General features: G+C 41.0%; 1 protein-coding gene across 4 annotated transcripts in view; it reads right to left on the bottom strand.

Annotated features, from left to right (window-relative positions):
• The window catches only part of DENND5B (DENN domain containing 5B), a 203,312-nt gene that overhangs the window by 70,060 nt on the left and 109,387 nt on the right, over nt 1-23,865 (bottom strand). For all 4 annotated transcript variants that reach the window (XM_025401854.1, XM_025401853.1, XM_025401852.1 and 1 more), the window contains 2 exons: nt 22,719-23,385; nt 5,247-5,434 (listed from right to left, as the gene is read on the bottom strand). In XM_025401854.1, coding sequence (XP_025257639.1) covers nt 5,247-5,434; nt 22,719-23,385 — 855 coding nt within the window. The remainder of the gene's footprint in view (nt 1-5,246; nt 5,435-22,718; nt 23,386-23,865) is intronic.

The following is a 23,865-nucleotide window of genomic DNA, read 5'->3' on the forward strand; positions in this document are numbered from 1 at the left end:
TAGTAGAGATGGGGTTTCACCATCTTGGCCAGGCTGGTCTTGAACTCCTGACCTTGTAATCCACCTGCCTCAGCCTCCCAAAGTGCTGGGATTACAGGCGTGAGCTACTGCGCCCGGCCGGCCTACACCATTCTCTACACTGAAAGGTTTAAATGGAAGGTCACATAATTCGAATGGATGATTCAGTATCTCTAAAACAAAAGAAAAAATTTACTAATTTGCTAATCTAAATGTTAACCAACAACCTCCCATCACTTAGATTTTGTACTATTCCCTTCCTACTAGGTAGCCTTCCTACTACCTTTTTCTATCCCTCTCCTCCTCCTATGAAAAGGGAAAATGATATATTTTCTGAAATTTTAAAGCTTATTACGGTCATGAAATCACTGCTGAGCTGAAAGTGTACTACAAGGTAGGAGTTCCAACACCACAGCTACTGGTCTGTCTTCATGATCCCACAAAAGTCTCCTATGTCTGCTTAGGAAGGGCCCAAGCTGGGGCTTTGATTATCACAAAGTAGAACAGGAAATACAAACTGTGTTATGAAAATGTATTGAAGAAAACTAAAAAGAAGCCCTTTCTCTAAAATAAACAAGAACTCTATAATAGGGCATTCTGATAAGTTGCTTCTCACTTTTAACACCATTAAATTAAAAAAAAAAATCAGAAGAGTATTGCATGATAAAAATTTACTCAACACCTCAATCTGACATTGCTTTAGGACTAAATATTTCTACTTATCAACACTACTCACAAGCCTTCATGATATGTAACTACTTACTTCCTATTAAAAACAACAAAAGTGGGCTGGGCTCGGTGGCTCACACCTGTAATCCCAGCACTTTGGGAGGCCAACGTGGGCAAATCACGAGGTCAGGAGTTTGAGATCAGTCTGACCAACATGGTGAAACCCGGTCTCTACTAAAAATACAAAAAATAAGCTGGGCATAGTGGCAGGCGCCTGTAATCCCAGCTACTGGGGAGGCTGAGGCAGGAGAATCACTTGAACCCGGGAGGCAGAGGTGCAGTGAGCTGAGATCACGCCACTGCACTCCAGCCTAGGCAAAAGAGTAAGACTCCGTCTCAAAAACAAAACAACAACAAAAGTGGCAGGGCACGGTGGCTCACGCCTGTAATCCCAGCACTTTGGGAGCCCGAAGTGGGTGGATCACTTGAGGTCAGAAGTTCAAGACCAGCCTGGCCAACACGGTGAAACCCCATCTCTACTGCAAATACAAAAATTAGCTAGGTGTGGTGGCGTGCACCTGTAATCCCAGCTATTCAGGAAGTTGAGGCAAGAGAATAGCTGAATCTGGGAGGTGGAAGTTGCAGTGAGCTGAGATGGTGCCAATGCACTCCAGCCTGGGCAACAGAGTGAGACTCCGTCTCAAAAAAAAAAAAAAAAAAAAAAAAAAAAAAAATTCCCTCAAAAGTAAGAAAACAAAGGCTTAAAGCTTAATCATAATCATATCTTCTGCCATGAAACCTTCCTACACCTTTACCCTAAAGGCATTCTGATCTCATCTGTATCTTCTCTGTTCATTTATTCCTCTTACTAACTTACTTTTTAACTTGTGTTATTGGTATTTGTAAACGACTTTTTTGAAAAGCAGAAATCACCTCTTACTTGACTTGATGTCTCCCACTGTATTCTACACAAATAGTGTATGAGACAACTGTTCGGCAAATGAAAGAATAAACTCTGAGGAGATGGTCGTTTCTGGGAACCCTAAAACTGCAGGCTGGAGCAGGAAGTATCGAGACTAATACAGCTCTCTTCGTGATCTCACTTCTCAGTGTCTGAAATTAAGCCAGCTTGAGGGTAAGCCGGAGAGAGGAGACCATTTAAAATATTCCCTCTGGACCAGATGCTGTGGATCATGCTGGTAATCTTTGGGAGCCCAAAGCCGGAGGATCACTTGAGCCCAAGAGTTCAAGACCAGTCTGGGCAATGTAGCGAGAGTTCATCTCTACAAATAATAACTTTAAAAAATTAGCTGCGTGTGGTGGCATGTGCCTCTTGTCCTAGCTACTCACAAAGCTGAGGTGGGAGGATCTCCTGAGCTCAGGAGGTCAAGGCTGCAGTGAGCTGTGCGACCACATTCCTGCCTGGGTGACAGAGTGAGACCCTGTCTGAAAAATAAAACAAATAATTCCCTCAGAATCTCTGGGCAAGATATGACAAAAACAAAGTTGCAAAAGCAACTGTTTCAGTTTTTCTCTTAACTTTTTGTTTACCAGTTACTGTGAAGATGAGTAAGAACAGTAGAAAGTGAAGTACATTCCATGCAATTAATCTTCAGTGCCTTCCTTCCACCCTCACTCTCTATATCCTACTCCCTAAAAAACAGTATTACAAATGGTTACTTGTGGCTATCACTTTTAAATCATGGGGATAGCTAGTTGATGATTAATTTACATATCTATGTAGTTACATTAGTTAGCTAGCAACTAAAATCATACCTTCTTAAAATAATTATTTTGCAAACTTGTCGTTTTTTTAAACTATGTTTAGAAGCCTTGTCACTATTTTTAGCCATTATTTTATTTTAGAGTTTTCAGGGAAAGGTGGAGGGAAGTATTACTAGTGAGTGCATTTAAGTCATTTTTTTAAATGACTATTTTTATATCTACTTCCTTCCCAAAATTATGTGAAGCAGATTATTTCATCTCATTGTAAAATGATACCAGAACAAAGTGATAGGCTGTTAGCCTTTTCTTATAAAACAATGATGCCCTAATTTATAGTTTCTACACAGAAGCACTGCTATTTTCACAGCGAATTCAGGTTATTTCATATTATTCTACTCTATGAACAGATGGGTATATGTATTTATTAAGCAGTGTAGATCTCATGAATGAAAAATTAGAAAATCACAGACATTACTTTAAGAGCTTTCAGAATCCTTACATTTGTTTATCTTTAGTGGATACACACAGGCACAGAGATGGAAAAGTTTCCCAACTACAGATATGCCAAGGTGGCACTGAAAAATCTCTCAACAATTGTTACAAAAAATGGAAAGACAATATACATAAAGTTATCTTATAAAATGTTACATGATTAACATACACAATAGATCAGACACTCAACAAGAAACTAAAATATCATTAAGTCTTCAAAACAAAATGCATTTGGCTAGTCTATTTCTTTTTCCTTGAAAATTTAAAGGATTAACTTCTTTGAGCAAATAACATACTAGACTAATTTAATGAAAGTGAAAACAAGAACATTTAAGGAATAGAGAAAAGAGGTAAAACAGAGAAGAAAAACATGCACAAGCCCAAAAAGAACAACAGTCTGTATATGTATCTTATGTGATCTGAATCAAGTTATTTTCCTTTGGGTAAAAATGTTAATTTTTGTGGGGAAATATTCATTAGAATAAAAGTAAGCAGTGGAAGATTATGAGAATCACTACAGAATACAATGGCTGTGGCTTAGTGTTAAATTCACTTATTAAAATGAGAATCTCTGGGAAATAAGAATAAAGGTGAATCTCAGCATGATATTCTATTAAGAAAGATGTGAATTAAATAGTTGGTGATATAATGTAATTAATCAGCTTTTTAAAAAAGTTGTGGCATGTTCTCATCCATATTTCATTTCAAAGACTTTACATGGTAATCCTCAGTACCATTAACAATAGGTAAAAATTAGGCCAGGTGTGGTGGCTCACACCTGTAATCCCAGCATTCTGGGAGGCCGGGGTGGGCGGATCACCTGAGGTCGGGAGTTTGAGACCAGCCTGATCAACATGAAGAAAACCCGTCTCTACTAAAAATACAAAATTAGCTGGGCGTGGTGGTGCCTGTCAGCTACTTGGGAGGACGAGGCAGGAGAATCACTTAAACCCAGGAGGCGGTGAGCCAAGATCCCGCCATTGCACTCCAGTCTGGGCAACAAAAGCAAAACTCCGTCTCAAAAGAAAAGAAAAGAAAAAAAAAAAAAGTAAAAACAACACGTGGGAGGTGTTATTATTCTTATTTTATAGATCAGAAATATGCTTTCAACAATTCTTGTTTATTTATTTATTTATTTAATTTGAGACGGAGTCTCACTCTGTCGCCCAGCCTGGAGTGCAGTGGTGTGATCTTGGCTTACTGCAACCTACACTTCCAGGGTTCAAGCGATTCTACTGCCTCAGCCTTCCAAGTAGCTGGGACTACAGGTGCGTGCCACCACACCTGGCTAATTTTTGGTATTTTTAGTAGAGACGGATTTCATCATGTTAGCTAGGATGGATCTCTTGACCTTGTGATCCACCCGCCTCAGCCTCCCAAAGTGCTGGGATTACAAGCATAAGCCACCGCGCCTGGTCTATTTTTTTAAACATTTGAAAGTACAACACACAGAAAGTATAATAACTTTAAGGTGGCATAAAAGTTAGGTGTTAGAATTTTTATCTCAACCGCCAAGCCAAGCTGACATTTAGAACAGATAATGGGCCCTGTATCTGAAAACAGAGAATACGGAAGTATTTGATATTTCCATTATCCCTAGTTTGCTGCAACATGTTACTTTTCAGTTGACAGAGGTCAAAAATCAAATTCACCTCAAATGATAATGATTTTAAAGGATGTTAAAACCTGGATTGTATTGTTTAAAAACAAAATTTATAACATGAGTGAAGAAAAAAAATGTTACCAGAATAAAGCAATGAGATCATGCTACCACTGCTCCATCTTCACAAATTTATAGTTGTGAAAATCAGCCACTGTCTTGTTTTGAACCAGGTTTAGTTAATGACTATGTGGTAGTTATCATCAGGAGTCTGCATTCTATAGCTGAGGCTCTCCCCTAGCCATACTTGGAGATTTAGGAGAGTCAAAAAGACAGATAAAATTTGGACAAAGGCCGGGCACGGTGGCTCAAGCCTGTAATCCCAGCACTTTGGGAGGCCGAGACGGGCGGATCACGAGGTCAGGAGATCGAGACCATCCTGGCTAACACGGTGAAACCCCGTCTCTACTAAAAAATACAAAAAAATAGCCGGGCGAGGTGGCGGGCGCCTGTAGTCCCAGCTACTCAGGAGGCTGAGGCAGGAGAATGGCGCAAACCCGGGAGGCGGAGCTTGCAGTGAGCTGAGATCCGGCCACTGCACTCCAGCCTGGGCGACAGAGCAAGACTCCATCTAAAAAAAAAAAAAAAAAAAAAATTTGGACAAAGACAATGTGATCTAGCAAAAGTCCCCTTGACCTAAATCAGCAAACAGCAAATGCTTCACCATTCATTGTAGTTTTACCTCTTGAGGAAGTTCTAGTTTAGAACGGTCAGTTCCTTCTTTTGACTGAAGGCCCATCAGATAAGGGACAGGAGCATCAAGAAAATGTAGCAGAGAAGCAGGTAGGATGGGCACATAAACATGTTGCCATTGAAACGGGAACAAAAGTGTGGTGATGCCTTCCGCCACAGTCATCAGGCGTTGATAATCTGCACAGAACAAGGAAAAAGGGACGGGAAGAGTGCAAGGAAAAACATAATCACTTCATTAGGCTGGAAAATGTGGATTTTAAGAAAAAAATTTATGCGTTAAAAGTAAATATTTCTTTATGATCATGCAGAAAATAGCTCAGTTCTATTCCACTATAATTAAATAATTAAATGGTTTCATTTGAATAGTTTTAAGGGAGTGTGGGTAGGTGGGAAACATCATCACACTCTTTGCTTCTTAAAATCATGGGTAGGCGAACTTATATTCTCTTAAAGTGTGGCGAAATCAAGAACTAATAAAACTGCTCTTGGCATTTATCCCACTAAAAATGTACAAGATACAGTGTAACATTATTATGATGATTTTTGAGATGAAGTCTTACTTTGTTGCCCGGGCTGCAGTGCAATGGTGCGATCTCAGCTCACTGCAACCTCCGCATCTTGGATTCAAGCGATTCTCCTGCCTCAGCCTCCCAAGTAGCTGAGATTATAGGCGCCCACCACCACACCAGGCTAATTTTTGTATTTTTCGTAGAGATGGGGATTCTCCATGTTGGCCAGGGTGGTCTTGAACTCTTGACCTCAAGCAATCCGCCCATATCAGCCTCCCAAAGTGCTGGGATTACAGGCGTGAGCCACTGCGCCCGGCCAGTATAACATTTTTGATCACTTCTTTATACATGCATGCTCACACAATTCCCAATTCAGAGGCATTTTTCTTTTTCTCTTTTTTTTTTTTGAGACAGTCTTGCCCTGTTAACCAGGCTGGAGTGCAGTGGCATGATCTCGGCTTACGGCAACCTCCATCAGAGGCTTTTCTCTTATACGGTATATATGATCGTGGCTATAGCTTTTGGTTAGCTGATTATACTTATTTTAGCCTTTACTTTGGGAGTACAAGAAGTCAAACAGATACATGCATTCATAGTCACACTTCCTATGTCTACCCCAACCACAAAACTATCACAGCTGGGTATTCCTGAGTTAACAGAAAATTAAGGATTAGTGTTTTTGTTATGTTTTATTTACATGAACTCATTAGTTTATCAAATTTAAAAGCTCCCCACAACAGTAAAGTAGCCTTTTAAACCACTCTGCAACGGCTGCTTTATACTTACGTATGTCCACAATTCCTATTTAAATGTTTAGAAGTAGATACGTTGGCCGGGCGTGGTGGCTCACGCCTGTAATCCCAGCACTTTGGGGATCACAAGGTGATCCGCCAAGGTGGGCGGATCACAAGGTCAGAAGTTCGAGACCATCCTGGCTAACATGATGAAACCCCATCTCTACTAAAAATACAAAAAATTAGCCAGGCGTGGTGGCGGGTGCCTGTAGTCCCAGCTACTCGGGAGGCTGAGGCAGGAGAACGGCGTGAACCCAGGAGGCGGAACTTGCAGTGAGCCGAGATCGTGCCACTGCACTCCAGCCTGGGCTACAGAGCGAGACTCTGTCTCAAAAAAAAAAAAAAAAAAAAGAAGTAGATATGTTTTAGAATTCAGATTTTTTAATTTAAAAAAGCAATATGGTGCATATACCACATACATGAACTATCTAGGGCAGTATCCTATAATCAAATACATTAGAATTTCTGTAGCAAACCATATATGTCCCAGTAGGACAAATAATCAAAGAATATGAATAGGGTCACTCTGGTTCAGGTCTGGTTTTGCTGATGAATGAGTTACAAAAAGAATGTTTGGTTTTTAGAATTTTTTGGATTTAAGAATTGAAGACAATGGATTGTGAGCTTGTAATAATCCTTTCACAGAATCCATTGTGAACAAATACAGTAAAATCTTTGGGAGGAAGAATTTAGGGGAGTCTTTTAAAAAAGGTTAAGGAAATGATCAGATGTTACTTGAGTCACATCAACTCAAAGACCTGACCAAGCATAAACAGGATGTTTTACATTTAAATTTTTTCTTGTGTCATTTTATAATTTTAAATGACTACCTTTTTGGTAATGAATCATCAGTTATCCACAGCCCAAGTTTACTTAAAATTTTCCTTATTTGATTCATAAAGATTCAAATTTTAGGTGAAAACCTGTTTACAGGAATAACTTCTAAAACAAACACCAGGTGGCCTGAAAGGTAGGGGTCAGCCATACAAGCACAAAGAGCTAATAACCTAATTACCTGGGGTGGACACACACATTTTATCAGCTGAGGCACACTGAAGAAGCTAGGCTGAGACAGCTGGCACTCTCTGTGCAGGTGAGACGGGTAGTAGAGGAGACCAGACAATCAGTTCCTACCACTCTGCTAGGAATAATCAGGCAGATGTTTGAACTGTAGGCAATAAGGGTCTTTTATTCCAGGGGCGGAGATGGGGTGAGGATGAAAAGTTGACCTGAAACCCCTGAAGTCAGCTGGATGCCCCCTAGGTGTAGAAGCTGTGCCCTAATTAGAACTAATTGAAGTTCTGCACCGTCACAGGACTCAATTATGGCCCCTGGCCCCTGTACTGTCTCTCCTCTCTGTGAGTTTCCTAAGGACAGAGTGGCACCCATTTTCTCTGGTTCTACCCATAAAGCACAGGGCCTACTTCACACCCAGTGTGGACTAACACTTACTGACACTACTAAATGTTATGGTTTTTTTCCTCTTAAGTTCAACAAAATCCTAACAAAATACCAAAAAAGGCTGGCCAGGCGCAGTGGCTCATGCCTGCGATCCCAGTACTTTGGGAGACCGAGGTGGGAGGATCACCTGAGGTCAGGAGTTAGAGGCCAGTCTGGTCAACATGGTGAAACCCTGTCTCTACTAAAAATACAAAAACTAGCAGGGCATGGTGGCAGGCACCTGTAATCCCAGTAACTTGGGAGGCTGAGGCAGGAGAATTGCTTGAACCCAGGAGACAGAGGTTGCAGTGAGCCCGGATTGTGCCACTGCACTCCAGCCTGGGCAACAGCGAGACTCCGTTTCAGAGGGAAAAAAAAAAAAGAAAAGCCAAGCACAACACCTGTAATCCCAGCACTTTGAGAGGCCAAGGCAGGTGAATCACCTGAGGCCAGGAGTTCAAGACAAGCCTGCCCATCATGGCAAAACCCTATCTCTAGTAAAAATACAAAAATTAGGCATAGTGGCACATGCCTGTAATCTCAGCTACTTAGGAAGCTGAGGCACGAGAATCGCCTGAATCCAGGAGGCAGAGGTTGCAGTGAGCTGAGATCACACCACTGCACTCCAGGCCTGGGTGACAGAGTAAGATTCTGTCTCAAAAAACCAAAAAAACACACAAACAAAAAATACTCAACAACAAAAACCCACCAGGAGTAGGAAGAGACAATTATGTACAGTTACAGACCATGAAGACGAAATCCAGAGAAATCTCCTTAGATTCTACTCTGTGGTCATCATTTCAACCAAGGATTGGGGCCTTTTATATTCTTGTAACCTCAGTATTTACCACAGTATCTGACATATAATAGAGGCCAAAACAGTATTTTTGAACGAATAGATGATGAGTGGGAAAAGAATATATATAATTTTGCTAGACAGCTATAACTTAAAAAGACATGCTTAGATTTTATTCCATCCATGTGTTGTGGGTGTTCTATGTCTATTCTTCTTTCCAGTTCTGCATTCTCTTTAAGACTGGTTGAAGTACCACACACATTTTTTTCTTTTCTGAGATGGAGTTTTCACTCTTGCTGCCCAGGCTGGAGCGCAATGGCTCAATCTCAGCTCACTGCAACCTCCACCTCCTGGGTTCAAGCGATTCTCCTGCCTCACTCAGCCTCCTGGGTAGCTGGGATTACAGGCACCGCCACCACGCCTAGCTAATTTTTTTGTATTTTTAGTAGAGATGGGGTTTCACCATGTTGGCTAGGCTGGTCTCGAACTCCTGACTTCAGGTGATCCACATGCCTCGGCCTCCCAAAGTGCTGAGATTACAGGCATTAGCCACTGCGCCCGGCTCACACATTTTTTAATAATGCAATTATTCAGCAGAAACAAGACAATTCTTTTTAACTGAATCAAGAAATAAAAGGCAGATTTTTCTTCTTTAAGCATTTTTTTTAAACTTAAGTATTTTAGGAAAGTCTTTTTATAATTGATACTCAAAGTGATGAATGCATAAAAGAAGTCATTTTAATATTTAAGACAGGCCTCAGCATGGCACATGAGGCTCTTCATGATTTGGCCCTTGTCTGCCTCATTCCTTATCACCACTCTATATGCAGTAAGATCATCTGCTTGCAGTCCATGTTTTCACAGGCCCTGTGCCCCTTGTATATTGTTTTCCTCTGCCCAGAATGTCCCTTCCTCTCGCACTGCCTGACTAGGTTCCACTTTTTCCTCAGGCAATTGCTTCTTTGGAAAGCCTTTCCTAACACTTCTTATCACCACCAGGCTACTATCTACATGCTTCGACAGTACCCTATCTGTATTTCCATCACAGGAATTACTCATCTCACTAAAACATTACAATTCTGTCATAATTCTCTCTTTATGGTTTCTCTTCCCCAATACACCATCATCTTCTACAGAGCAATATCTGTATTCTTCTTTTTATTTATTTTTGGAGACAGGGTCTCACTCTTTCATCTAGGCTGGAGTGCAGTGGTGCAATCTTGGCTCACTGCAGCCTCTGCCTCTCAGGTTCAAGCGATTCTCATACCTCACCCTCCCAAGTAGCTTGTATTACAGCTGTACACCACCACACCCGGTTTTTTGTGTTTTTTGTAGAATGGAGTTTCGCCATGTTGGCCAGGCTGGTCTTGAACTCCTGACCTCAAGTGATCTGCCTGCCTCCCAAAGTGCTGAGATTACAGGCATGAGCCACTGCGTCTGGACATATCTGTATTTTTAATCTTAGAATTGTTAATATTCAACATATGACCTACTACATGGTCAGTAGCCAGTAAATATGCTTTGGGAAATTAATATGTTAACATCCAAGGCATGTAAAATGAAAGTAGACATTAAAAAATTATGCTTGACTATATTACACAATAAAAACATACTGTCAAGAATTTGCCTAGTGGTGGCTCTGGCACAGATCCCAAGGTGGCAATGGCCTCTGCTGCTGCAGTCCCTGCCATGCTCTCCACTAGCATTACTGTGGAGAATAAGATCAGCCCCTCGAGGGCAACACAGGGGGATGGGTCTGGAGCTGCAGCTGGCGGCACAGGAACCATGGTGGTGCAGATCAGGAGCTGTGTCTAGCAAGCTTTATGCCTTGCCAAGCACTGCCAATGGAGATGTGAAGCTGCTGGTGGTATTCAGCATGCCTCTGGTAGACTTCCTGATGTAGCTGGAAGATTATACACTTATGATCCTGGATGCTGTGACTGACTACTTTTTATTTTTATTTTTGAGACAGAATCTCACTCTGTTGCCCAGGCTGGAGTGCAGTGGCATGAACTTGGCTCACAGCAACCTCTGCCTCCCGGGTTCAAGTGGTTCTCCTGCCTCAGTCTCCCCAGCAGCTGGGATTAGAGGCGCATGCCACCAGGCCTGGCTAATTTTTGTATTTTTGTAGAGATGGGGTTTCACCATGTTGGCCAGGTTAGTCTCAAACTCCTGACCTCAAGTAATCCACCTGTCTCAGCCTTCCAAAGTGCAGGGATTACAGGCGTGAGCCATGCGCCCAGCCCAATGTGACTGAGTATTATCTGAATTACGTTGGCTTTGAGGTCTCAGACACATGCATAACTTGGTTTATCTCCCTAGTTTCACAGAAATTTATCTCAGGCATTGCCAACAATGACTTACGGCACTGGAAAATGAAAGGCACAGCCTCTGGCAGCTCCTGAAGAGCAAAGACTAATCATGGAGTACTTGACCCCTGTCCTCAGTATGACATCAATGTGGGGCCACCACACCACCTAAGCCACCCAACCTAAACATGTTTGTCTGTAACAAGCTTCACTGTGACCAAAAATGTCAAAGAAAGGGCTAATTATAGATTAAACACAGGTAAAGAGAGAATTCATAAAGTAGGAGACAGATGTGGAGAAATTACCCAGAATGCAGCACAGAGACACACAGAAAATGGGAATGAGGCCGGGTGTGGTGGCTCATGCCTGTAATCTCAGCACTTTGGGAGGCCAAGGCGGGTGGATCACGAAGTCAAGAGATCAAGACCATCCTGGTCAAAATGGTGAAACCCCATCTCTATTAAAAATACAAAAATTAGCTGGGCGTGGTGGCATGTGCCTGTAGTCCCAGCTACTCAGGAGGCTGAGACAGGAGAACTGCTTGAACCTGGGAGGCAGAGGTTACAGTGAGCAGAGTTCACACCACTGCACTCCATCCTGGGTGACAGAGTGAGACTCTGTCTCAAAACAACAACAATAACAACAACAACAACAACAAAGATGTTTAATTAGAGTTTCAGGAGGATTAAAAAAAGATACATGAAAGCAATATTTACCAAGATAGTCGAGAATTTTCCAAAATGGGTAAACGACATTAATTCTTAAATTTCAGGAAACATAATGAATCACAAGCAGAACAAATAAAGCAAGCCTCATTCAGATAAATCAGTCACAATATTGGACACCAAAGACAGAAAATCTTAAATATAACCAGAGTTGAAACAACAGATTTCTGGCTAATGAATAACAATGACAGTCATTCATTAGAACGACATTAGAAGTGATAACTGACTTCTCAACAGCAACACAGGAAACCAGAAGATGATAGAATATTATCCTCAGAGTACTAAGAGAAAAAAAAAACCTTTTAACATAGAATTTAACATCCAATGAACTATTTAAGATGATAGAATATTATCTTCAGTGTATTAAGAGCTGAAAAAGAAAAACTTTTAATACAGAATTTAATATCCAACGAACTATTTTTCAAAAACAAGGAGAAAACAAAATCTAACAGAGAAAGCTACCTCAGGAAAGGAACTTCTAAGAATACATGTTAGGAAGAAGACTGATCTCAGAAGAAATCTCTAAGATTGAAATAAAATTGTGAATTTTCAAAAAATAATAACTGAGGCTGGGTGCAGTGGCTCACACCTATAATCCCAGCACTTTGGGAGGCTGAGGCAGAGGACTGCTTGAGCCTAGGACTTCGCGAGCAGCCTGGACAAGATAGTGAGACCCCCATCTCTACCAAAAAAAAAAAAAAAAATTAGCCCAGCTTGGTGGCGTGTGCCTGTAGTCCTAGCTATCAGGCGGCTGAAGCAGTAGGATCGCTTGAGTCCAGGAGGTCAAGGATGCAGTGAGTTATGGTTGCATCACTGCACTCCAGCCTAGGTAACAGAGTGAGACCTTGTTTCAAAGAAAAACAAAATAAGGTCACTATGAGTAAATTTAAACAAAACCAAGTGTACAGAATAAAAATATCTAATTTGAGGGATTACTAAAACTGAACAATCATAACAAGTAAGCCACGATGAGCATGGAGTTAAAGCATTTTATAGTATCTGTAAAGATTCTATAACATAAGAGTAACTGTTCACGTTGAAATCTCAAAATTTACCATTAAGAGCATATAACATCTAAACAGAAAAAACTACAATGAGAAAAAAATTTAAATCAATTCAAAACATCAAAAACAAAGAGAGAGAGAGAGAGAGAGAGAAAAGCAAGACAAATGGCCAAAATAAATGAAAATTTAAAAATTCTTAGAATGAGCCAGGTATGGTGGCTCACACCTCTAATTCCAGAACTTTGAGAGGCCGAGGTGAAAGGATTGCTTGAGCCTAGGAGTTCCAGAACAGCCTGGGCAACATACGGAGACCCCCACCTTTAAAAAAAAATTAAAAATTGGCCAGGTATGGTGGCGTGCACCTGTAGTCCCAGCTACAAGGGAGGTTGAGGTAGGAGGATGGCTTGAGCCTGAGAAGTTGAGGCTACAGTGAGCTGTGATCACACCACTGCATTCCAGTCTGGATGACAGAGAAAGACCCTGTCTCAAAAAATATATATATATATTTTTAGAATTCAATGATAATGAAAATATCAGATACTAAGACTTGTGGGATGCACCTAACACATGACTCAACTGCTTAAGATGCTGATTTTGGTGGGCAGGTGGGGAGAAAGAAAGGTTTAGTAAGCCCAAAGAAAGTAGCAGAAAGAAGTGAATAATAAAAATAAAACCATAAATTAATAAAACATAAAACAAAGGTACAATAGAGGATACCAATGAAAGTAAAAGCTGGTTCTTTAAAAAGAGTAATAGGGCTGGGCACAATGGCTCATGCCTGTGATCCCAGCACTTTGGGAGGCCAACACAGGAGGATTGCTTGAGCCCAGGGAGGTCAAGACTGCAGTGAGCCTTGATCATGCTATTGCACTCCAGGATGGGCAACAGTGTGAGGCCCTGTCTCAAGAAACCAAACAAACAAAAAGAAGTAATATAATTGACAAACTTCAGGTAAAAATAACTGGGGAAAGAGACTGCACAAACAGTATTAGGAATGAAAAGGAGGACAAAACTACAGATATAACAGGGGTCAAGAAAATAAGGAAATATTAAGACATTTTACTAATAAATTGAAAGCTTAATAAAAATTTTCTTAGAGAAAATAGTAAGGACAAAAATTTATTCAAGAAAAAAATAGAGGTGGCCAGGCGCACTGCCTCAGGCCTGTAATCCCAGCACTTTGGGAAGCCGAGGCAGGTGGATCACTGGAGGTCAGGAGTTCAAGACCAGCCTGGCCAACGTGGTGAAACCTGTCTCTACTAAAAATACAAAAATTAGCTAGCTGTGGTGGCATGTGCCTATAATCCCAGCTACTCAGGAGGCTGAGGCAGGACAATGACCTGAACCCGGAGGCAGAGGTTGCAGTGAGCTGAGATCATGCCACTGCACTCTAGCCTGGGTGACAGAGCCAGACTCCACCGCAAAAAAAAAAAAAAAAAAAAAAAAGAAAGAAAGAAGAAGAAATACAGAGGAGCTTCTGGACTGGCAAACACATTAAGGTGCTGGATAAGTCCAAGGAAAGCAGAGCAGCTCTGCACCCACCCCTACACGTACTTTTATACCTCTCTTCCATTTGGCTGTTCCTGAGTTGTATCCTTTACAGTAAACCAGTTACAGTAAGTAAACTGCTTTCTTGAGTTCTGTGAATCATTCTGGGAATTTATAGAACTTGAGGGGTTGGGGGATGGTGGTGGAGAACCCCTGATTTTGCAGTCACCCAAGAAAAAATGTATGTGGCCTGGTGCTATGGTTTGGACATGGTAGTTTGTCCCCAGTGTTGGAGGTGAGGTATTTGGGTCCTGGGGAGGCATCTCTCATGAATGGCTTTGTGCCATTCTCATGGTTGTGAGCAAGTAGTTTTCACTCTTACTTTCCATGAAAATTGGTTATTGAAAAGAGTCTGGCATCTCCCTCCTCTCTCTTGCTTCCTTCCTTCCTCTTGCCATGTGATTCTGGCTCCCCTTCACGTCCTGCCATGAGTAGATGCTTCCCAAGGCCCTCATCAGAAGCAGATTCTAGCACATGCACAGAACTGTGAGCCAAATAAACCTCTTTTCTTTTTTCTTTGAGACAGGGTCTCGCTCTGTCATGAGGCTGTAGTACAGTGACATAACCATGGCTCACTGCAGCCTCTAACTCCTGGGCTCAGGTGATCCTCCACCTCAGCCTCCCAAGTAGCCGGGACTACAGGCAAACACTACCATGCCTGGCTAATTTATTATTATTATTATTATTTTTGAGATGGAGTTTCACTCGTTGCCCAGGCTGGAGTGCATTGGCGCGATCTCGGCTCACAATGCAATCTCTGTCCCCAGGGTTCAAGCGATTCTCCTGCCTCAGCCTCCCGAGTAGCTGGGATTACAGGCATGCACCACCATGCCTGGCTAACTTTGTATTTTCAGTAGAGATGGGGTTTCTCCATGTTGGTCAGGCTGGTCTTGAACTCACAACCTCAGGTGATCCACCCACCTCAGCCTCCCAAAGTGTTGGGATTTACAGACATGAGCCATGGCACCCAGCCTGAAACGAAAGTCTTTTTTTTTTTTTTTTTTGAGACGGAGTCTCGCTCTGTCGCCCAGGCTGGAGTGCGGTGGCCGGATCTCAGCTCACTGCAAGCTCCGCCTCCCGGGTTTATGCCATTCTCCTGCCTCAGCCTCCCGAGCAGCTGGGACTACAGGCGCCCGCCACCTCGCCCGGCTAGTTTTTTTGTATTTTTTAGTAGAGACGGGGTTTCACCGTGTTAGCCAGGATGGTCTCGATCTCCTGACCTCGTGATCCACCCGTCTCGGCCTCCCAAAGTGCTGGGATTACAGGCTTGAGCCACCGCGCCCGGCCTACGAAAGTCTTAATACAGCATTAACAAAGGTTGCATGGACTATAAGGACCCTCAGATGGTTTCCCAACATTAAAGGGCCAAAACAAATCTGCTCTATTTGCCCCAGCATAGAGAAATTTTAAATGTAAGAAGGCAAAGATTACAGTTAGAAACATGATCTGGAATTGCTTGGGGATATAGTAAGGCAAATTAATCAAAATAAAGACTGACAAAAGGGCCAGGATACCTTGCTGAACTACCAAAACCTAATGCACAGGAGTGGGTCAAATAATCAAGGGTTGGAGAAGTTTCTGGGGACTCATTTGAGAGCCTTATACGCTGTTACACCAAAATCTTTTGGTGAAGTCTTTTTAAAAAAAAAAAAAAAAAAAAAAAAAGATAGGGTCTTACTCTGTCACCCAGGCTGGAGTGCAGTAGCACAATCTCAGGTTACTGCAACCCCCACCACCCAGGCTCAAGCGATCCTCCCACCTCAGCCCCTGTAGTAGCTGAGACTACAGGTGCACACCACTATGCCTGCCTAATTTTTGTATTTTAGTAGAGATGGGGTTTTGCCATGTTGCCCAGACTGGTCTCAAACTCCTGGGCTCAAGTGATCCTCCCGCCTCAAACTCCCAAAGTGTTGGGATTACAGGCACGAGCCACTGCCTCAATACAGTGGCTTGCAGCCTTAGTGCAGACTACAATTAGAATGATAATATATTAAAGTGTTAAAGTTGACAGGATTAAGGAGGAAGTCTGAATGAAATTGGAACATTTAAACAGACTTTACCTAAATGTTTCATGGGAGTGGATCTTACCTTTGACTGTTTCACCCCATTTCTCCTACCTAGTACAGTAAAACAGAGGACACAGTGTCAATCTACCCTTCAAGCAATATTAATTGGACATGCTAAATGGGAATGAATTAGATTGCCTGAGCTCACACAGTGTAGAACAGAGAAGCTGGAGCACTGGTACAAATTCTCTGTATGTGGAGTGTGGGCTAGGGCTATGTCAAAAGCCCGTGAGTGCCTCCCAGTGACAACTATCAGGGTGCTGGACTACAGAATTTCCATTTGAGGGGCAATTACTAAGTATGCTATTGGATATTGATTTAAAGTGCCCCTATGGCTGAAGGACATAAAATAATGCTGAAACTTGAAATATCCATGGTATCTAGGGGGATTTTGGAAAAACACTCAAATGGGAGAGGACACTGCCCAAAAGAGTTCCCTAATGAAAAAGAAATGGTTTATACTGGATCTTGTTACCAGAGGAATGCAAGGAAGAGATTCTCACATATAGGGAGCCTCTTTTTCCCTAGGACTGACTTTGGAACTGTAAGAGAAGCTTCTGCATTTAATTGTCACTTGGACAATACACTATAAACACCTCTCAGTTGACCAACAAAGTACTGCTTGGTTTATGGATGGCAGTTCCAAGGAGAATGATGATGTTCGCTTGAGCATGCCTAGCAATTTGTGATGAGAAAGCTCCCAACTTTTTCAAGAAAACTTCAAGCAGCTTCCACTTTCTGACAAGGTTAATTCACATACGACTCAGAGGGATGAAAGAACAGAGGGATGGCAGAGGAGCACTGCAAAGGCACACAGGCATGCAGTGTGGTGTGGGCGGTGGGTAGTGGTTTATTTCAACTATGAAGAACCAAAGGAGGTAAGCAAGGCCCAAAAATGTTCCTTAGACTTTTGTACCGGTATCAAAAGCTAGACATTGGTGTTTAAATTCCCCTTTTATTCTTCCACTAGTTCTTTGAAAAAAGTATTATACTCTGATTTTCATACTGAGCTGCTCCAGGTATTTCCCAATTGCAGAACAAAGTGCCCATTTCTGATCTGGGGTCCTAGAAAAGAGCCTTCACATCCTGGGTACGTTTTCTCTACTTAGAATTTCTAGCTAGTTATCACTGCAAAGTGACAGTGATATACACACTTCCTAAATAACAGATTGAATTGGTTTAAATGGGCTGTGGATCGGAATTTCAAATCAGTCTAGAAGGACATTTTCATTACTGAAATCCATGTACTTTGATTCACTTTGGGTTTTCATGGTAATTCTTCAGCACATGCAATGTTTTCAAATTTATGGCATAGCTTTATCAGTGAGTAAGAAATGAAGTATCACATGTTATTAGAACTCCCTTAACACAGTTAAGAAGAGTAAAGGAGGGCACCCAAGTACAAATCAACATAAGCACTCTTATTTCATTCATTTAAATGAAATATTTCTCTCTAATAAAAGAGACATTGTCTATTAAAATCTAGATTTACACAGAGCTTTCATTTTATACTCTACAATTATTTCACATGACACCTTTACAATAGACCCACAGAATGAGTTAATCATTTAAAAATAAATATTGAGATGGATAAGGAGAGGTTAAGTGTAGTGCCCAATACAGTTAACACAGTGGTTAAGCATCTGAGAAAAGACTGATGAAACCCAATTCTTAGTAGTACCATACTACTTACTAGCTGTATCATCTTGGGCAGATTACTTAGTTTCCCCAAGCCTCAATCTCTTCCTCAACAAAAAATGCAGAACAGTACTAACTCACTGTTGAGAGGATTAAATGTAGGGAAAAGATCCAAAATATACAATGCCTTTTTGTAGCACAATTCCTAACATAGAATGATTTTAGTGAATGGTTATAAATTTACTGTACGGGAATTTTTTGGGGTATGACACTTTAAATTTTTAAAAAACCCAGTTCTATAATCTAGGGATTCACTCTGTTGTTCGCAGTATACAGATTACAAAAATATACTCAGAGTATAAAACCATATCCATAAATGCTTATTCTTCTTCATTTGAAACTGAAATAAATTAGTAGATATTAATGAACTAAAACCCCTGAATAGACTCGATAAACCAAACGGGACAAGCTAAGCAGTGGCTCACACCTGTAAACCCTGAACTTTGGGAAGCTGAGGCAGAAGGATCACCTGAGCCCAGGAGTTTCAAACAAGCCTGGGCAGTGTAGTGAGACTTTATCTCTACTAAAAATAAAAAAAATTAGTCAGGTGTGGTAATGCATGCCTGCAGTCCCAGCTACTCAGGAGGCTGAGGGGTGAAGGTTGCTTGAGCCCTGGAGTTTGAGGTTGTAGTGAGCTACGATCATGTTGCTGCATTCCAGCCTGGGCACCAGAGTGAGACCCTGTCTCAAAACAAACAAACAAAAAAAGAGCAGAAATAGGAGAGCTCAGGACAGATCACAAATGGTGAGACATAAAGTGCTATTTAAAAGAGGAAGTGTGGGCCGGGTGCGGTGGCTTATGCCTATAATCCCAGAACTTCGGGAGACTGAGGCAGGCAGATTACCTAGGGTCAGGAGTTCGAGACCAGCCTAGCCAACATGGCAAAACCTCATCTCTACTAAAAATACAAAATTAGCCAGGCATGGTGGTGCGTGCCTGTACTCCCAGGTACTTGGGAGGCTGAAGCACGAGAATCGCTTGAATCCAGGAGGTAGAAGTTGCAATGAGCCGAGATAACGCCACTGCACTCCAGCCTGGGCAACAGAGTGAGACTCTATCTCAATAAAAAATAAAATAAAAATAAAAAATAAAAGAGGAAGTGTGATAATGGAAGGTTTTGGGTTTTTTTTGGTTTGTTTTTTGCCTTCTAAAAAAAGCATGGTACACAATATAAAAGAACGTATGTTAGGTTCTTTGGAATAAACTCTTGACTATATCATTTAAAAAGGTTTTATGTTAAATGTAGTAATATGTTGAACCTTCACAACTCAGAGATAAGTATAATTTATAGAAGATTATATGGGACTAATAAAACTAGTAATTATTATAATAGCATCAGCTATAATTTAGTCAGTGTCAATTATACCCTAAGTATTTTATACAGGTTTTCTTATTTAATTGTCATAATAAATCAGTGAGAAAGGAGAAAAAAAAAACCCAAACTATTATCCCTATAGAGATGAGGCAACTGTCACACAGGAGGATTACCTAACTCACTCATGGGTATAGTTAATGAATGATGTAGATATTTGAACCCAGGATTGTTATGACTTCAAAAACCAATACTCTAAACCAGGCATGGTGGTATGTGCCTGCAGTCTCAACTACTCGGGAGGCTGAGGTGGGAGGATGCTGTGAGCGGAGGAGTTTGGGGCTGCAGTGTGCTATGACTGTGCCTGTGAATATGCTGTACTCCATTCTGGGCAACACAGTGAGACCCCATCTCTAAAAATTAAAGGCAAAACCAAAGAACCCACCCACCCCCAATATTCTTTCTAACCCAAATTGCTTCTCTAGGCAGAACATAAATAAATTGAACTTTAAGATTTAAGAAAATGGCCTTTAAGATTTCTTCTAAGTCTAGAATATAAAGTTTTTTTTTCGGCCTGGCACAGTGGCTCACACCTGTAATCCCAGCACTTTGGGAGACTGAGGTGAGTGGATCATGAGGTCAGGAGTTCAAGACCAGCCTGACCAACATGGTGAAAACCCTGTCTCTGTTAAAAACACAAAAATTAGCTGGGTGTGGTGGTACACACCTGTAGTCCCAGCTACTCGGGAGGCTGAGGCAGGAGAATCGTTTGAACCTGGGAGGTGTAGGTTGCAAGTTGCAGTGAGCCAAGATCGTGCCACCGCACTCTAGCCTGGGTGACAGGGCGAGACTCTGTCTTTAAAAAAAAAAAAAAAGGAAGTTCTTTTTTTCTAATGGGCTAAAACATCAGAAGGTATTAAGCTCCAAGCCTCTGCCCCTTCTAGTTATTCTCTAATCCCTACCCTATTCAAGGGGAAAAAAAGGAAGAAAGGAAGAGAGAATTACTTAAAGTGAAATTTTTCAGATACAAAAAGGTGATCTGTAAGTAATGATGGAAGGAGTGAGTCCTCAGTTTCTGCTGCTGGGAAGTCCTCAGCTTCTTCGTGCTGAATATTTAGCAGATGCTGCCTCTAAAGAGAACAGTCACTACACTTATGGCAGGGATTTTGCTCTCAGTAGCTCAAGAGGCAAAATGAACTACAGACTGGGACAAAAGGTGTGAAGTCTCTCATTTACATAGATTGGATTCATCACAAATTTACCAGGTCAAGATTTCCATATCAAGTGTTTCAGCCTTCACTTGCAGATCATGAAAAATATGATGGAGATCCACAGAATCTTCAGAAACTGCATGTTGTTACCAGAATAAAAAGTACAAAAAGGTGTCCATATATTGGGAAAAAAATATAATAAAGATGCTCAGATTAGAAAACACACATACCCCTCAAGTTCACAAGCATATCTCTTAAGTGAGTGCAAAACTGAAAGTGGTTAAACAGTAAGAATCAAGCCCCTGAAGTTGCCACAAGGACTTCCAACTGAGGAGGACATGTCTAAGCTCTGCCTCAAGAGCACTGGGGAATTAGTGCAGTGGCATCTGAAATCTGTGGAGCAGAAAGCAATTAAGTCCTAATGCCCGAGGAGCTTCAGATTAAAAAATGGAATTTTTTTTTTTTATTTAAAGATGATGAGAAAGTGTTTCATTAAAACATATGTTAAATATATATAAAAAAAGAAAGTGGGCGAAAGAAGAAAGGAAGAAATTTAGATTGGTCATTAGAGAATAACTTCCTGACAACAAAAATTGAGACATGGAACACATTATCAAAGAACATTATGTTGGATAAACTGAAGAAAATACAACCTTGTGAAGGGCTGTCAACACACAAATAGTGTCAACATACACACAAGATGGGGAAGTACAAATATAGTCTACTTGGCTCAGCCCCACTTATAATTTAAAATAGAAAAATAAAAAAAGGAAAGTGGTAAAATAAACTTCACGGCACCAGTCACGACTGCACTACAATTCTGCCAGCTTAAATACAAGTTAGCAAAATGCTAACCCCAGCCGGGTGCAATGCTTCATGCCTGTAATTCCAGCACTTTGGGAGGCCAAGGCGGGAGGATCATTTGAGCCCAGGATTTTGAGACCAGCCGGGGCAACACAGTGAGAGTCCATCTCTACAAAAAATAAAAAATTAGCTGATGTGGTGGCACATTTCTATAGTACCAGCTACTCAGGAGGGTGAGGTGGGAAGACGGCTTGAGCACAGCAGGTTGAGGTTGCAGTGACCCATAATTGCACTACTGCACTCCAGCCTGGGTGACAGAGTGAGAACTTGTCTAAAAAAAAAAAAAAAAAAAAAAAAGAATCCAAACATTTGTGCAACATTTTTTTGAAGAATCTATCAGTGCACAGGTACTATTTTATAATTTCCTTCAATTCACTATCCATTATGACATAGCATCTCTATTTTCTTCACATATTCATATTCAGATGAGAACTAGTATCCTAGTCTAGGCTCAACATTAGTCATCACAAATGTACTGGTAAAATAAAATCCATAGTTTGTAAGTTTCTTAATATGTGTTGGAAGAACTCTGAATGAAAGATACCACAAAGATAACTTCCTTCTGAGAGTAAAAAACAAAAACAAAAAAACAAAAAAACCACACACACACAACTCTGGCAGAATTGTTAGACCTGGGACAGTCATCTGTCTCATGCCTGCTCACCTCTTCTCTCACTCAGATGGAATGCTCCCCCAGGCAAAGATCCAAAGTTGATTGCCTCAGGAAGCTGCAGAGTCAACGATTTCATTTATCCTTTTTCAATATTTGCTGAATTTTGATGTGAACCTTTACCAATCTACAAAGAATGGGAAGTCTACACGTTTCTAGTAGTAACAGAATTCTCTCACTCTCATTATGAAGAAGAAAAAATGTTTTCTTAATGACGATTATATATTATCAGGAAAAAAGAGCTATTTCCATTAAGAACTAAATATGCCCAAATCAGCGAAGTTAACGCATGTATTCCTTCCTACTTCTCTCTGCAGTCACTGACTGCCGCCTCAAAGAGAAACAGCACAGTCACATCTCAGCCTTTGGCCCCACCATACCTGCTCCCTTTATACAAAACAGAAAAGACTGTGATCATTATTTATTTGGTTCTAATAATACACCCCATGGAAACACAGTAGTTGGGAGCATAAGTACTTGTTTTTGGAAAATGTAAAATCCAAGGAAAACCTACCTTGTGAGTAGAGAAGGATTTGCATCTCTAAAAGAACACAGGTAAACACCTGCACCAGGTTCTCTAATCCCAGGAGCTCAAATGCCTCCCGAAGGGGATAATCAGAGAGGGGGAGTTCACTGGGCCCAGGCCTCTGGCAGATGACAGGTTCATAAACACCATAAAATTTCAGTGACCTCCCTGGAGGTGGAAGGGGTACTTCATAAAGAATATTGTGGATATAGCTTTCAAGTGGCAAGGGTGGTGGCTGCTGTGAGGTAACGGCCTTGTAAAGCTGGATAAGGAATTTCTTGCAGGCCTGCATGAATGGTAATGGTGTGATCAAGCATATACTTTTTGAAACATACAGGGTGTCTCTGCTAATATCATAGGAGTTGTACCGCTGGAGTTTCAAAAGGGAAGTTGTATCTCCTTCATCAAGACTACTTGCCAATGAGTCCATGCTGCAGGAAGATGAAGCATACACACTGCTATAATGCTCAGCGTTGTGCATCTGGTAGAGTGTCTGCATGGCTGTGCAGATTTGCTTACTTGTAACTTCTTCATAAAAAGTGAGAACAAAACCATAGGTGCGAGAACCATCTTCCCTGGTAATTATAAATGAGTGAAACTGGGGGTCTTTATTGTCAGTTTGTGTCCTGAAAGATAGCCCTTTAGGCATGCACAACTGTGAAAGAAAGAAAAAAAAGGATCAGAATGCAGTACACAAATAACTTCAAGCCAGAAACAAATGTTGTTTTTTAACATAACAGGATTCAAAAGGACAGGTTTTATCCAGATTTAACACTGGCAATAGCCTTAAATTAGAAATACATTATAAGTTCCTCATATATATATACATATAAAATTATTCTTAAAAGGAATATATACAAGGGAAAAACTTTTATTGTGTGATGTTACATGCAGAGGGCTTTACTAAGAACAAGACTATCACTGATTTAGTCCCAGAGTAAACCTCTAACCAAGCTTGTGGCCTTTAGCAAGCCATATAACTTCTGTGAGCCTCAGTTCCTTTATCTACAATAGCTGCTATATCAATGACTTGAAGACAGAGCAAAAGCACTTCACAAATATTAAAAAGCACTTTACAAAAATAGTACTTAAGTAATATTAAGTAAGTATTAAGTAATAATACTTAAGTACTATT

This window comes from Theropithecus gelada, chromosome 11, assembly GCF_003255815.1.
Source record: "Theropithecus gelada isolate Dixy chromosome 11, Tgel_1.0, whole genome shotgun sequence".
Taxonomy (NCBI): Eukaryota; Metazoa; Chordata; class Mammalia; order Primates; family Cercopithecidae; genus Theropithecus; species Theropithecus gelada.